Here is a 16,336-nt window from a genome sequence, read left to right as displayed (position 1 = left end):
AAAAATTTTAACCTCTGCTCTGTCTGATGTCCTGCTGTTCTGGAGAACATTTTTTGCATCGTTAAGGCTGTGTCTCTTAGCCTGTCACATAGACATCCCTAGAGAGCAAGGCTGACGTGCTGTTGAGACCTGAGATAGTCTAGAAGTAGCTTGCTGGACCGGTCCCTGGGCTGTCACCCAGCACAATGACCTGTGTGGGCCACTTCACCCTCCCTAGGTGGGCTTTGCTGCCCTTGCTCACATTTGTGCTGCTTTTCCAGACATGCTGCCGCCTGACCATGGTCACTGCTGTGAACTTGTCCTCAGCTTGTTTTGGTTTGTCCTTCTGTTGTTGCTGCTATCAAATTCAGCAGGGAAAGCGCATGATGAGATGTTCTCAGTGCTTCTGGAAGCTGGAGTCCTACTTTGTGCACAGGCTGAGTAGAAGAGAGAGCACACAGAGGATCTCTGTGCCATCCCATGCCCAAGTAGCTATAACTAAGAAGGAGAGATTGGATGTATCTTGATGTCTTGTCTATTCTAGAAACTTCTAGATTAACCTAATATTATGTTTATGCCACTGAAGCTGGAAAATAATTCTGTGCTTACATTGCTGGAAGAGAGCTGACTATTAAACAGATGTTCAAGTGCAAAAATCGACTCATTTGCCAAAATGCTGAAGAGATGCTCCCACCTTGGAGAAACTCAAAAGACATCTGAACATGGTCTTGGGTAACCATCTCTAGGTGGCCCTGCTTGGGCAGAGGGTTAGACAAGATGACCTCCGGAGGTCCCTTCCAACTTTAACATTACTGTGGTTCTCTGAAAGCCTATTTTGGTGTTAAGAGCCTAACCCAGCCTTTCAAGTGAGAGTTTTGTCAACTTTATCCCAGTCCATCCCTCTTCTTTCTTCTTCCTTGTTCACAGTATGACTTAATGACACTCAACACCAATTGCAGTGGATGGTGTTGTAGCAGCCTGAGACACCGTCCTCACCCATTAGCCTAGTGAGCACACCGACAAGGGCAGACTATAGCCAGCAGCATCCTTGTTGCATCTTTGCTCATGAATGCTTGTTTCTTGTGAACAATGATTATTTCATTATGACATATTAACTCTTTCTTCTCTTGTAGGTAGTGCTCATTGTGGTAAAATACCATGGCTTTGGTTCACATCCAGTCAGAAGCACTTTGCAGCTATTATAAGCCATTAAAGCTCACCGAGTCTGGGGTTTTGTTCTGTTTCCCATGCAGTGCCTGTGGTGTTTGGTTTCCAGCAACACATGGTGTTTATATTCATGACTGGCATTACCGTTGTGATGGTGATAGGGTTTGTGTTTCTTGCCTTGCTTGATTTATGTTGTGGCTGGCGTGCATGGTGCGCACATGTCTTGAAATAGAACACGACTGGTTTTTTTGTTTTTACATTAGAAGCACTGATGATTTAATTTAGCATTTTGAATAATCCTGCATTTGCAGGGAAACCTGTGTCATGTCCCTCCTTTGATAACTGTATTAGCTTCAGACACTTAAGTCTGCACTTCAAAATCATTCTCTGTAGATGTGTGTGGTTTTTAAATGTCTCATGTGGTTTCCTGCTTCCCACCTTGTCCTTAGCTCTTCTTATTCCTTATGTTCTTCTTTGCTTTCTGCCAAATCTCTCCCCCTGCACACTTGCAAAGAAAGTTCTCCTTTGCTATATTTTGCCATCCCAAAGACCCTGGGATGCTTCTGCCTCAGGGTACATCAGTAGTGCAAGGATCACCTGACTTATAGGAGATAGTTTTAAAGGACCTGCAGTGGTCGGACTCCCTGTGCAGTGGGATGGACCTGAGCTGGTCTCTGGGATGTTGCACTCAGGCTTCTGCTGATTCCAGAGCTGCTTGTCCAGGTGTATCTTAACTGTTGTATGAGTGCTTTACAGACCAAAAAATGGGAAAGCTGAGCTCAGCAGGTTGGGAGTGTTCTCTTCTTGTCTCTGCCTCCTAGCTGTGCCTCCTTCCACTTCAGCTCAGTCTGCCTTTGCAGCTTTCTGAAGCGCTGTGCAGAAAGCAGCCAGACATCCCATTCATGAAGGCCTTACAGTGCACTGTGTCCTGGTGGTTTTGGGAAGAGCCAAACTCAGGCAGAGGCTGGCATTCCCATGGCAGCAGCAGCTGGAGCTGTGAGCCCAGCCTGCCCTGTGCTGCCCTTCAGAAATGGTGGAATCAGCAGGAGCCAGCAGTTACGGGGTGTTCTAATCCATGTACCCACCTTTTCTGTTCCCCTGCCTGGTGCTTGGGTGAGAGCAGGCAGGTATCAGGCTGGTCCCTAAGCAGAGGAGAGGCTGGCAGGATCTGCCATCAGGCTCTTTTTCATCTTTTTTTCCTGTCAGTATCATGAGCCACACAGGGCAACAGGCATAAAACTGAGCTTGCCTTGTACAGCTATGAAATCTTGAGCCAGTCCTTGCTGGAAATAGGAACTGAAATAGGAGCTTAGGAAAGTATTCACCTCTACCCTAAAACACAATTTGTGGTACTTTTCAACCAAAATAAAACAGAAGGAATTTTAAAAGACGCATAAAATTAATGATAATTCCTTTTTTCTTCTCTGTCTTTCCCAGAAATAAACCATTTTCTGTATTTTTTTGAGGTCATACCCTGGTTACTGCTGGACAAAACCCAATCAGATGGTAAATCTGAAGACAGTGATGGAATGGAAAATATATCAAGAGCTCTGAAGCCATTACAACATTTTAATTACATGCTAAACTGGTTTTTCCACAAAGCAGTAGCTTCCCAGATGAAGGGACTGGGACTCAGGGCTTATAATAGTTGCTGATGCCCAGACTGCAGATTGTGTGGTCAATCCCTTCTAATCAGCTTCAGCTAATAATACTGCTAAACCACTGCCTTACTTATCTCACGATATTTTATAGCTATAATAATTATTTCATTTGACCTTTTGTTGGCCACTGTCATTTACTGCACATTTTGGCACGAGGGAGGCCCATTACAGGCATTGTCCTCCCACCAGCAAGGAAATGGCATTACCTCTGAAGACTGATGAACAATTGGCTTGAGTTGGGCTCTTCATCACAATCCCCAACACCATGGTCCTTTAATAAAATCTCTTCATTGCTAAGGGTAGTCTGACATGTAAGACAAGTGTGTGGAGCGAGGAGCTAAGGGGAGGGGGAAGCTGTGTGTTTAATCTCTAAGGCTGCTAGTCTGGGTAAGATGCACTGGCAGGGTCCGGAGGTGCTTCAGTCGTCTCACTGCATGTGGGTTGTGTGTATAAGGACATAGATATAACAGGCTTTGTTTTCAAATAACAGCTCTGACTAAACGCAGGATGAGGATCATGTGCTGTTCCCTGATGGCTACTATAAGAGAAACCATTTTCCTAGTCACTTCTGGATTGTTGCCTATTTTACAGGGAGCAGGCTGACTTTTGGCGTTACAAGGGCTAATAACAAAAGGAATTGAAGTTCCTGGGTCCCTGTTCCTCCCTTGCAGGACTGGGACTGAGAAACCTGGCTGGTGTCTCTGCTGCTGGAGCTGCAGTGCTAGCAGGGATGTGTGGAGGGGGCAGATTATGCAGAGGAGTAAAATGGGATTTAGTGGCTTTCAGTTCTTTGTTGAGAGCAGAGGACTGGGGCTTCAGGCTGGGTTCAGGTTCGCAAGGACTGTTTGCTCTGACTCCTGTCCTGTTCTTTCTCCAGTCGCCTGACACGAATGTGTCTCTATCCTCTCAGTCTTCAGTTCCCAGATACCTGTCCTCTGCCATCTCACATGCAGTCCTTTCCATACCCTGATGAGGTTTTCCATTCCCTGCAGCCTGTGTGCCCCAGAGAGTGTCTTCTGATAGCTCAGTGGTGTAGCTGTTTGGTGGCAGAGCAGGTGACACAGCTGTAATGCACTCAGGTGCTTGGCCAGCAGACACTAATCTGTGTGTAGAGCAGCTCCATAGGTCTCTGCTGATTGCTTCATTTGCATGGTAGAAAATATTGCCACAATTTAACTTCTGGAAATGTCTGATCCATTTATCTAGCATGGTAGTAATGGGGAATGAAGGGAGCAACCTCAGTTATTTGTCCATGTTTATTAGGCATGAGGAGAAGGCTCAGGGCCTCCCTGTGTAGTATTTTCAGATACACCCATTGACACCTGAATGTCAGAGCAGCAGCTGATCTTTATTTCTCCTGTTCTAACACAAGGCTGTTGCAACATGCACACAAGCAAAGAGTGTGAACATGTTCAAAAGTGAGTAATCTGCAATTTGCCCCAAGTTGGAAGAGGAACGTGCTAGCAACAAGACACATTTTGTTACTGCCACAAGAACTGGAGACATTTCCCATTTGTACATTACATATTAGCACATACTTAAGTTGCTTATGAGCAATACAGACTTGTCTAAGCTTTCATTTGATTTCAAGTGTGTTTCTTCAGAAGGTTTACTTTTATTTGTAAATATGTGGAATCTTGATTTATTTTTGTGTGTTTTCTCAAGTGTTTAAAAATGGCAAAGTATATTTTGATTCAGACATCCCTTCATTCCTGTCTTGTTTTTTTCTTGTACATTTTAGCATCAGTCTGACTAACAAAGAAGTATTTAATACAATATGGTTGGTTGGTTGGTGATTTATTTGAGTTGAAATGTAGAAGGAAAATATGAAAAGCATGCCAGAATTGAAATGTGTTTCAGGCTTTTTGCAAAAATTGCTTGTGAAAATATTTTTGTTGGTTTTGCTTTCTGACTGAAGACATTGCAGGGAATTCCAACTGAAAACATACCTCTGCAATTTGCCTAAAGCATGTTGGAGTTTTATTTTACAAAGAAGAAACAATTCCAAAGTGGTTGTTATTTAGACTTTTAATTTCTTTTCCAAGTACAGCTTGATGGCAATAATCAACTTCAAAGAACAAATCAACCACTGGATAAATGTTCCAATATACAAGTAGAGCTTATGAATTTACTATTTGTATGAATGTGCATGTATGTATACATTTTATCTTAGATCTAGATAGATACAGTCTGCTGCTTGTTTTACTGAATAGTCTTAAATTTGCCATAATGGATGGGTTTGATTGCAAGTCAGTGTTTTCCATGTTGTAATTATCAATGAGACAGAATCTTCATACAGTTAAAAAGAAACTCACAACCCACTGTTGTCCTTGCACTACAACATTAATATTGATTCACTGAAATCAAAGGCTCATTAATAATACTTGTGATTCAAATAATTGTGCTTTCAAACCAGTCTGGGCTGCTTTCACAGGGCTTTCCCAGTCCCTCCTGGGCGGATGAGTGATGTGATATCCTTGTGTCACGGTTGGCCTCAGTTGGCAAGTTGTAATTGTCATTTGGCAGCACATGGTCATTTTGTGCTTGCAGCCTTACTGAGAGGAGCTCCTGTGCACTGCAGGTGTGATAGGGGCTGCATCATAAGGTGCCATTAGGGTTGCTCATCTCCTTGTTGCTATAGGGCTGAGACACCCCTACATGCCTCCCCATCCCAGACTTCTACCTTGGAATTTACACTTACACAAATATCAGCAACAAATTTTGTAACCTTTTTTTTTTTTTTTTCTCTTTTCCCAAGCATCCTCTTTGCAGACATAGAGGGTTTCACAAGTCTGGCCTCCCAGTGCACTGCTCAGGAGCTGGTCATGACACTGAACGAGCTTTTTGCCAGATTCGATAAGCTTGCAGCTGTAAGTGTTCTATTATAATTTTGTTTCCTCTTGTTTTTATTCTTCTCTTGCAAAAATGACATACTGTGCTGGTTCACTGGATTTCTTAAATATTCACTGCCCTAAAAGGCAAGCTATTGAAAGCATGAATATAATCTGAATACTTCCTTCTCCTTTATTTTTTTTTTTTTTTTTTAGGAGAACCACTGTTTAAGGATCAAGATCCTGGGTGATTGCTATTACTGTGTGTCTGGGTTGCCAGAAGCAAGAGCTGACCATGCACACTGCTGTGTTGAAATGGGAATGGATATGATAGAGGCCATCTCGTAAGTACCATATTCCCCATAGAGAAGCTCAGAACAAATGCAAGTAGATTTTCTTTCCTGTTAGGTCTTTTTACATTAGGAGCAAGGTAACCAAACCAAAGAACTCTGGCCAGCAAAAAGGGAAACCAGCTGGAACAAGAAAACAAAATGCTGTAAAGGTTTGATGTCAGCAAAACAGACACTTGTGTCTATACAGCCATGTGGATATCAGAGCTCAGTCTCTTGATGAGAAAGGCAAAGGTTACTATAATTACAGGAAGTCTTGTTCCCAAAGGAGGATTACAGTGAATTACAGAATTGTGAATTCAGAGGATTAATAACAACTTTATTCAATTTCAGTCGCTATTCATTTATATCTCTTTAAATCAGTTTTTTACTCACCTTAAAATTGCTCTGCTACGGTCTGTCTTGTCTAGTTCAACAAATCCATCTCTATGTGTCCCTATGCCAAACGGGTCAGATTCAAGGCTTTCTCACTTTAGTTAAATTAATTACTGAAATAAAGCATGAAGTTGGTCTGGCACAGAGTGGGACAGATTCATGGTCTTCTTCTTTATTTCTATTTGCTTCCTCATCTTTATTTTTCTCTTTTAAAACCTCTGGTGATGCTTTGCCTGCTCCTGAGGTCAGACTAGAAATTATGTTAGTCCAGACCATTCCTGTCTTTAAAGAGTAACAAATAGGAGACCTGTATCTAGTTTTTATTACTTGGAGGATTACAGACAGTGTTGAATATTGTTTGCATTGTACATGTGCTTTCACAGGCCAATTATTTCAGAATTCAGGGAAGGAAGATTTATTTGGTCATCTTGAGTGTATGCAAGTTTAGGCACAAAGTTCAGTTTTGGATAGTAACTGAGCTGACCTTGATATCTACACCATCCCTGCTGCACAGACTCTCCTGCTGTTTCCCTTCTCTTCTGTTTTTTATTTTCTGAAAGCATCTTCTGAAGTATTAGTGGCACCAACAGAGAAGTAGATCATCTCTAGGCAATTCTCCTCTTATTCCATACAGTAAATTGATGGAGTTTCCACTTCAGCTTGATAAAATCTACAGCTACCTATTTACTGAGCTTGGTACAGTACCTCCTTAACCATTTGAATTTCTGCAAGGACATCAGTACACCCCCAGAGTTTTCAACCTCATTTTCATAACACAAATACATCGGGTGAAAAGCAGTGTTTTCACCCAAGGGCTCCATTCAAAGCACAGTATGCAACAGCATTCCCTTGCTTTGTATACAGTGTACACTGCCCAGACTTCCTACCTCTCCTCTCCTGGTTTTAAACTCCATTGCTTTGCACCAGTCTCCTTTTGGGGTTTGTATGCAACGTGCAAAATAAAAGGAGTTGCAAGTAACTAGTTTCCAGTAGCCCTTGAAAGAATGCTATTTCCTCCAGGTGAAATACAGTTAAGTAGCAGGTGACAGAGGGTCTTGTCAAACACAAGAAGCAGCAATCCTTAGCCACCAGCCCTACCAACAGAACACTGCGTCCATTGCCCAGTAGTTGGCCTGATGAAATCCAGAGATCTTCATGTGTTGCTGTGTAATCCCCCACAAGGCTGGATAACACCAGGGTGTCTAGACTTCATTGATTAGCTGCAACCCACCTTACTTGGAATAAACACAGAGCTGAAGGGCACTCAGTGTTTGTTTACAAATAGCTCTTCAACAGCCTTTAAAACTTGTTTCCCACTCGCTGTATAATGAATGCATTTAACAATCTTATCTCTTAATAAGTCTGGAAGGTGACTCTGTTCTCACTACCCCTGCTCTCCCTCTTCCCCCCTCCTCCTCTACGGATCAAGATAAGAGGTTTCACAATTAAGGTAACCAATAGCTACTGAACATTTGATTGCAGGTAACAAATAACTACTGCACATTTGATTGCAGGCTTCACCAACACTGGGCCCTGCCTGTAGGCTGATTTCATCTGTGTCTAATAACAGCAGAGAGTGTTACCCCAAATAGAAAACATTTCAAGAAAATTGTATTCACTGTACTGCTGGTATAAATGAGCTAAAAAAAAAAAAAAGGTAACAAAGGATATTTCATTTGTTTATAAAGAATAACCAAACTTATTTGTTTACTGCAAAGTCTAGACTAGACAAAGTCACCTTCTCATCAATGACTCTACTGAGAAAATTTCCCTGGTCTCCTGTCAGTAACATGGCTTGGCAGGGGGTGCAGGAGGGGTTGTAGCACCCAGTGGAGGGAGGAGCTGCAGCTGTGTTGTTCCTGTCAGGTTTATGGGTGCTACATTTTTATTACCCCTGTTCCTTTCCTGAGTGTTGTGGTTGGAGTTCTTTCAGTTCATAAGCCTGTAACACCTTACCCATGTCATCTTCCTTTACCTACTAGAGAATCTCTGTTGCTTGTTAATAAAAATAATGAATGTCTCTTCAGTGAGTAGGTACTGAAACATAAGATATGGATCATAAAGAGAAAGGAACTCGAGGAAGATAGAAGCTGTTTCAACAAGAAGTCATCTTGGCCACTGTTTTTTAAGGGACATATTGCACTGTTAAGAGTGAACCGGAGTCCAGAATTGGTCTATCTTTAATCATGCAATTTCATTAATAACTAAAGCATAAATATTAGAACTGTTGATGTTAGGGAGTTGGGAGGACTTACCTATCCAGATGATGTTATCTAGAAAGGACTGGATGAACCTGAAAACTGAAGAGATTGAAATCTGGTATAAAGGTATAAATCTGGTGTAAAGGTATAAATCTGGTATAAAGAAGGTATAAAGTACCTTCTTGCTGCAAGGAACTTACTTCTCAAAGGAAGGGAGAGTGGTACATGATGTAGGTGAATTTGCCTGCGAAACATGGACATTCTGAGAATGATGTGATTGGCAATAACGAGAAGCAGAGTTGTTCTGAAGGCCTCAAGACTCTTCTACCCACACTCCTAAATATATTTTTCATGTGAACAGCTATTGAAGTTAACTTTTGCCCCAAAAGGGCAAAACCCACAAAGCATTCCAGCAGTCTTTTTGGGAGTGAGCAGAGCATCCAAAACCTCATTACAATCAGAACTTGAGTATTTGTAGCTGTCTGTTTGCTGACTGCAACAGATGTGGTTCTCTGGCTTTGCTACTGTAAGGCCTGTTAAAGCTTTCCAGCTTCAGTGGGGTATTTCACACACGTATCATATTTCATCTGTGGAAGAGTTGATGCTTGGTGCCATACAGACAAATTAAGATCTGTGAAATAATTTCCTTTTTCTCTTTTCAACATGCTATTACTCTTAATGAGGCCGAGTGCTGGCAGGTTATGTCCAGCTTTGGTATGGAAATCAGAGACCAGCACTTTAATCCTTTTACTGCCCCAGAGATAATTTTTTTTATGAGTTCTCAACTTGGTCCTAAGTTCAGTGTACATGGATTTACTCCAAGAGCTCCCTGTTCCAATTAGTGCTGTTCTTGGCCAGCCTGGCCATCCAAGAGCAGTACAACTTGTCCAGTTTTGTCCTGTTGTCCTGTTGATGTGGATGAGTAGCCCCATGTGCATATGTGAATAATTTATGGATCATTATGGATTTTTGCGTTCTGGATGCCAGTATGTGCTGCTGACTGCAACCATTCAGTTGTAAGTAATGCCCCTTCTCCCCCACGTCTCTTTTCAGACTAGTCCGGGAGGTTACCGGCGTGAATGTCAACATGAGGGTCGGAATCCACAGTGGGAGAGTTCACTGCGGGGTCTTGGGCCTTAGGAAGTGGCAGTTTGATGTGTGGTCCAACGATGTTACATTAGCCAACCACATGGAAGCAGGGGGCAAAGCTGGGTAAGTTGTTTCATCAAAGCTGTTGTGTTTAGCCATGAAACTCACGTACTAAATGTGTAAGAGTAGTAGCATGGCTAAATCAATTGGTGTTTATTGCTCGTTTGTTCCAGTACATGGAACCCATCCCTGACAGGCTTTTTAGGTGACATCCCCAGGCTTTTTAGGTGACAACTTTTCAGAGTCTACAGAACTTGCTTGTCCTTTGTCTCATTCAAGGCGCATCCACATAACAAAAGCAACCCTGAACTATCTCAATGGAGACTATGAGGTGGAGCTGGGCTTCGGAGGGGAGCGCAACGCTTATCTGAAAGAGCACAGTATTGAGACCTTCCTGATTGTACGGTGCAGCCAGAAGCGGGTAAGACCAAACAAACTAAACAGGTTTAGGTACCTTTAATAACTTGATGTCTCTGAAACACCAAAGTAAAGCCTTTCTAGATGAGACAGTTGACTTTCAGTGACAAAAATTCCTGTTTCTCTCTCCTCTTCCTGAACTTTTATGTGCATACAAGGGAATAGCCATCAACTACATAAGGTGTCTGTGTCAAGCTCTTTCTAGTTCTCTCAAAGAAATTCTCTTCAAAATCACACGAAAGAATGTTGTTAATATAGGTGTGTGTTTTGTAGAAGTGCTTAAAGGAATAGAGTAAAACCACAAAGATCTTTTCTCTGTCAGATTACAGAGGTGATTTTGTCTACTGGCTCACCAGATGAATGACCATAAAGATTAGAGCAGTTCCTATCATTGCTTTTCAGCCTCTCTTTCTGAAGATGGGAAAAGCTGGCCCATTGTAGTGATGGATGATCATTGTGATAGTAAGATGAGATCATACCAATTATGACATGGGTCAGGCTGCACAAAATAAGCCTATTAGGGCATTACTGAACTGAACTTGAATCAAGTCAAACTCGAGTGGACTTCAGCTGATATATCTTCTTTTTGTGACACTGCCAACAGCAAATTATCACTGGTTTGTATTCTTTTTTAAAATGGTAGACTGAAATACTAGAAAAGGACCTTTTTGATCTAGTTGAGCATAACCAATAATATTTCACGTAGTAATTTCTGCACTGTAGGCACTACTTTGCTATTCACGATATAGGCAAGCATATACAGATTGGCCTGAATTGAAAATAATTTCATATTTTTCTGAATCTAAAACCAATTAAACCTTCCCACATCTGTAAATAGGACTGCCATGAGATTAAGTGAATTAGAGTTTGTGACATGTTCCAGCAGCATGGTTGATTTGAATAACTAACACCTGTACAGAAGTACTTTGCTACCATTCCCTCATTTCCTGAGAGAAGGGAAGCCTCAAATCTCCTTAATGGATACTGTGTAAAAAATCTCCAAGAAAACCCATTACCATCTACTAAAGAGAGAAGCTGATGTTTTGGTCTCTATCTGCTCATAAAATAAATCTCATTAACAATTGTCAATCTTCAAAAGAGGATTAAAACTTGCAGTGCAAGATTATTGTTCCTGAGCATCACTGCCTGTCAATGGACCAGCTGGTGTTTATACCCAAATCGCTTTCTCTTTGCTGGGAAGATTTAAGAATATAAGTCAAAATACCCTTGTGGTCAGACCCCATTTCCTGGAGTGGAGAACCTATACTGACTTCTTAAGTCATGCAGTCACCAAGCTGTCTGCGTATTCTTGTGGAGAACCGAAAGTTTCTCTGGACAGAAGAGAAAGACATAAGATCAGGATTCTGCTGCTTGCAAGTACAGACAAAAAACCTCAGAAACAGAGACTTCAGAGTGCTTGGCACCCAACTTCATTTTTGAACATGGCATGTATTTTGAGTAGGAGATTGGACAGACAATCATAAGAGATGTGGATTCAGTTCCAGACATAGGTTTTGAGGAACTTCCATCTTTATGCCTTGATTTGCCATAGTAAAATAAAATGGGCCATTCTTTCACTGCTTAATGTGATTCAAGGCTGTTAATCCAAACCCAACGTATTTACTGCAGCTCTGTTACATAGTGCAGCCCTTAGCTGAAGTCTCTGAGTGCTACTATAATGCTGCTGTAATGTACTGCGTCCCAGAGTGGCTAAAAATTGGGACATTTGCATGACTTATGTAATTATTGGGCTAAACTGAAACATAAAAAAGCAGCTAGCCAGTGTCATGGGTATTAGGTGTTTAGAGTTTTGAGGTTTGCCCATACTGCTGCAACTTCTGTGCTCCCATAGCTATTTTTTAATCTCTTTGTGAATCTTTCCGTAGAATGCCTTGGATTGGAAAGGACCTTAGAGATCACCTTGTTCCAAGCACCCTGCCAGGGCAAGGACACCTTCCATTAGGCCAGGTTGCTCAAAGCTCTATCCAACCTGAACTTGGACACTTCCAGGGATGGGAAATCCACCATTGACAACCATTGTTCCAGTGTTTAAAGTTGTCTCCCTCTTCAAAAACTTTTTCACATAACATGAAGATCAGAAGTGAGAAGTGAGATCAGAAGTTTTGCCCATTGTCAGTTCAGTCAGTCTTGAACATTTTGCCTGATGGCTGGCAAAATTCTGGTACTTTACTTTTTCCTTTCATTTCTGCTTGATTTTAATGGCATCTTGTGATGTATTTAGCCAGGTTTTCAGTTCATTCTGTTCCAGTAATGGCCATAAAATGTTCACCTCACTTAGTAAAGAGTTCCTGTGAGTTGTGTCTGGGTTCCTGCTGTCCTCGTGCATAAGGCTTGGAATTAGCATTGGCTTGAGAGCAGATGCAAGTAACTGCCTGAGCAGTTCCTCAGTTCACACAGCAGACTTGAATTATCTGGATACCTGGTTCATCAGCCCCACAGCCATCAAAACCCAGCAATACCATGAGTTATGATGAATACATCAAATGTAAGGGTTTATGTTCCATACCCTTTCTGCTTACTGTTGCCATGGGGAGCCACAACTTTGAATTTTCTCTCTTTTTTGGTTTTTTGACTTTTTCACTGTGTTAATACCATTTCTTGAGAACAGAGCAAGTGGGAGGAACATTTATCTCATATTCTTGTTCCAGGAACTGAAACTAGCTTCTTCTTTGAAAATATTTTTTTTCTTCGTCCTTTTTAAAATTGCTGTTAACTGGAATATAATTGGTGCAGTTTTAGGGGGAAAAAGGCTAGATTCTGCTCCCTGAGTCCTTAATAATATCTCTAGAGCTGAAAAGGTAGTTGTTGTTTTCTGTCTGGTATGCAGAAGAGTTGCTTTCTATTAAAAGAGAACAAAATGCAAAGTTTTAACACCCAGTCTTTTTAGATTTTTTTCTCCTCATCTCTACCTCCAGGTCTGCTTTCACCTTTCTGTTTGCCCTGTCCTCTGATTCTGCTGCCCTCATGGGTGAGCACTTGCCTGTGAAGCATATAAAAAATGAAATTAGCAGGTTCTGCCATAAAGGTCTGTTGAATCTTTTGCTGTGGTTTGTTTGCTCCCATTAGTGCTAACAGTGGGCTGCTCTAAAACCTAGTTGCTCTGGTTGTCTGGTGTCTGCCAGAAATTGTGTCCCCTCTCCTTTTTTCTCCTGAAACAGACTCTTCTAATGTCTTCACACAACAAAGAAGAGACAAGCACAAGCTCTCACATTTTCTTGTTCATCAAAGGAAACCTTTACCTTTTGCAAAGTTGGATTATCTCAGCGTCTTCTATTTATTCTGTGATGAACTAATGTGATTCCTGATAATCAAATGAAATTTCTGTCTGTGATCTCTAAGGTAGTGACCATGTGCTCTGTACACTCAAATGTCTCAAGTTCCATTTCTACCATGTTAGTCCTCAAATGTTGGGTGCTAATACTTCTTCATATCTATCAAATATACCTCTGCTTCCCTCGTTAGCCAAATCTGTCATTGCTCACTTGCTGCCAGGTAATATAAGAAAAAATTCACCCAAATCTGCCCCAAGAGCAGTAACTGAGTAACTCTGCTAGTGACTTTCATCTAGACTAATACTTCCTTATTCAACACTGTCTCTTGCCATTTCACTAGAAACCAGCTCTTTTCCCAGCTTCATATTCCCCATCTGTCTTAGCCATTACTCTCCAGCACAGCACTCTGTCAAATGCTCTATGGAAGAAACAAAGCCAGTGAGAGCTACTGTATTTTTTCCTCTTTAGAGAAACTTGGATTGAAGGCTGTTAATCCAAACCCAGCATTTGCTGCTCTACAAGCTCTGTGTCATGATCGCTGACTAAATAGTTATTAAAAATATCTTTTACCAGAACTGAAATGGAATCTGGCGGTTTTCCACAGATCTGGAATGGAGGTTGTCTCTCTGACTTCAGCATATGACACTTAAGTTTTGCTTCCAGACATGGTTTAGTGGGACTTGGCAGTGCTGTGTTTACAGTTGTGCTCAATGATCCTCAATGCAACCTAAATGATTCTGTGATTCAATGCTTTCCATTTATAACCCTATGCTTATGAGACTTCTTCCCTTTTGCCTCTACCGTGGCAGTAGTGATTACCTGGAGAGAAACAATCTGTTCCTTCAGCTCTACAGTAATGAAGAATTTTAAGTTTCTGTTATCCTCACATGGGTGATTTACACAGGGTGACTTCGGCTCTTATTCAGTTAATTTTCACAACCATTTGGATATGTGTTTCTAATGGACTTAATACATTAGCATGGAAGAAATACAGGAGTTCTCCAAGGAGATCTTTGCCTTTCTTCCTTACTGACTTCATTCTTTACCTGAAAGTCTCTATTTCCAGACAAACAGCAATTTATCAGCTAGAATTACTAAAACTGTTGCCCACATTTTAGTGATTCCCAAAACTTAAGCCCTAGGTATTGCAATGGCCTGCATGACATCTTTACCCTTCTACAGAATGGGGTTTTTTTATTCATGTTACATGGGGCTTTTTTAGCTCACCCTGCAGACTGTAGCATTCATATTGCATAACTCTGGTCCTCCACCTTCACAACTTTTATATCTGCCCTTCTGAATCTTATTCAAAATGTTTGTCCCACTCATTATTGCTATCCTATCACTTCCCTGATATTCTTACTGTACTCCATTTATTATTCCCAGTTCTTGGGCTGCCCCAGTTTCTGGTGTTTGTACAGGAGCATGTCACTTGGTGGTTGTTGCTCGGATTCTGCTCTTCTCTGAGATCAGGTGCTGCACTAATTTGAAAAACCATCACAACTCTCTTCCCAGCACTTCTAATCACTGGTCAAAGCTTTACTCTGAGAAGGGTGGAAAAGTGTGTGTTTGAAGGAGTGGGAAACAGACCATAAGGTGAATAGGATTTTAGCAGCACATTGTTTTACACCTAGTTTTATCGTCCTCAACATTGTCAGAAATCTAGGGAAATGTTTTGTTTTGAACACAAGTAGAAACAAAATGTGCCTGAAAACAGATGAACAGTACTGCTGATCAAGCATGCTGTGCTGAGTGCACAAAGTCTGAAAGGGGAAAAAGTGTTTATTTTTTCTAATGTCTTTCAATTGATTACACTTGGGTGTTTCTTTTAACAATAGCAGGTACACACCAGTTTCAAAAAGGATTGTTGATGGTGGCCTTAAAACAGCTCAACAAAACTTTGGCTGTAACTCCTAGAAAAACAATTCTCATTCTTTTCTAAATAACGTCCTGGAATTCCATCCAGCTGAAGAAACAAAATGGTCCTTTAAATGTTGAGCATGTGAGTCTCCTAAAACACAATCAATCTAATGTGATGATTCCTCAATTTAGCACATTTAATCAGAGCTCAGCAGGGTTCCACTCATGTAGATTTATGAAGGCAGTGGTTTGGAGCATTTAACACTACAAGAAACATCATCCAGATGTCAGAAGGACTTCAAGACAATTCAAAGAATAATATGTAGCTAAATCTGATATGGCTGATCCATGATTAGACTTCACTGTTGCACTGATAGTGATCAATATGTTGGAAAATCCTATCACACACACTAAAGAGGTAACAGGCATTCTTGATTCAATTGATAAGTAAAAGAAAATCCCAGCTCTTTCTGCAGTTTTGCTGTAGCATTACTGTAGCTCAGTGTGTGGGAACTGGTGGTGGGAACACAATACAACCCCTGGGAATCAGATTTACAGTCTCTTTGTGAGTCCAGATTTGAAAAGTTCCCACAACAGCCTTCTGGAGTTTATCCATCTAAAATCTGAAAAACCCATTGCTGTCAGAGACTTTTGCACCTTCTTCTCGTGTTGGTAGTACCTGTAATGAGTAGGACTGAAGGGCATCACCACTTCTCTTTCTTTATTCTTCTTTTCCAGTCTTGTTATGCCTTAGGCAGCCTTGTGTGCAAGTTCTCCTTATGCTGTCACTTAGCCAGGAAGAAACAGAGGAGGCAGTCTCATAAATTTCCACAGAGGAGCTGTGTCCCATCTAATGCTTAATTTTTAGAGTTTGTTATTTTCATCACCCACGGAACAAGTGATTTTGCAGAAAATAAATTATCTCAAGTTTTTAAAATAACAGTATAATAAGTATTGATGTTAACAGCAAAGTCCTATTGTTCAAGATGATATAGTAGCACATTATGTAATGTGGAAAAGCTAAAGTGCACTGTATTTGTATACATGTGTTTT

At 41.1% G+C, this 16,336-nt stretch overlaps 1 protein-coding gene across 2 annotated transcripts in view; it reads left to right on the top strand.

Annotated features, from left to right (window-relative positions):
- ADCY5 (adenylate cyclase 5) overlaps positions 1-16,336 on the top strand; it is a 205,313-nt gene that overhangs the window by 142,261 nt on the left and 46,716 nt on the right. For both annotated transcript variants that reach the window (XM_082285293.1, XM_082285294.1), the window contains exons 4-7: positions 5,566-5,677; positions 5,855-5,982; positions 9,618-9,776; positions 9,993-10,134. In XM_082285293.1, coding sequence (XP_082141419.1) covers positions 5,566-5,677; positions 5,855-5,982; positions 9,618-9,776; positions 9,993-10,134 — 541 coding nt within the window. The remainder of the gene's footprint in view (positions 1-5,565; positions 5,678-5,854; positions 5,983-9,617; positions 9,777-9,992; positions 10,135-16,336) is intronic.

The sequence above is a fragment of the Coloeus monedula genome, assembly GCF_965178545.1.
Source record: "Coloeus monedula genome assembly, chromosome: 7".
Lineage (NCBI taxonomy): Eukaryota > Metazoa > Chordata > Aves > Passeriformes > Corvidae > Coloeus > Coloeus monedula.
This window is presented reverse-complemented; position numbering and strand designations above follow the sequence as displayed.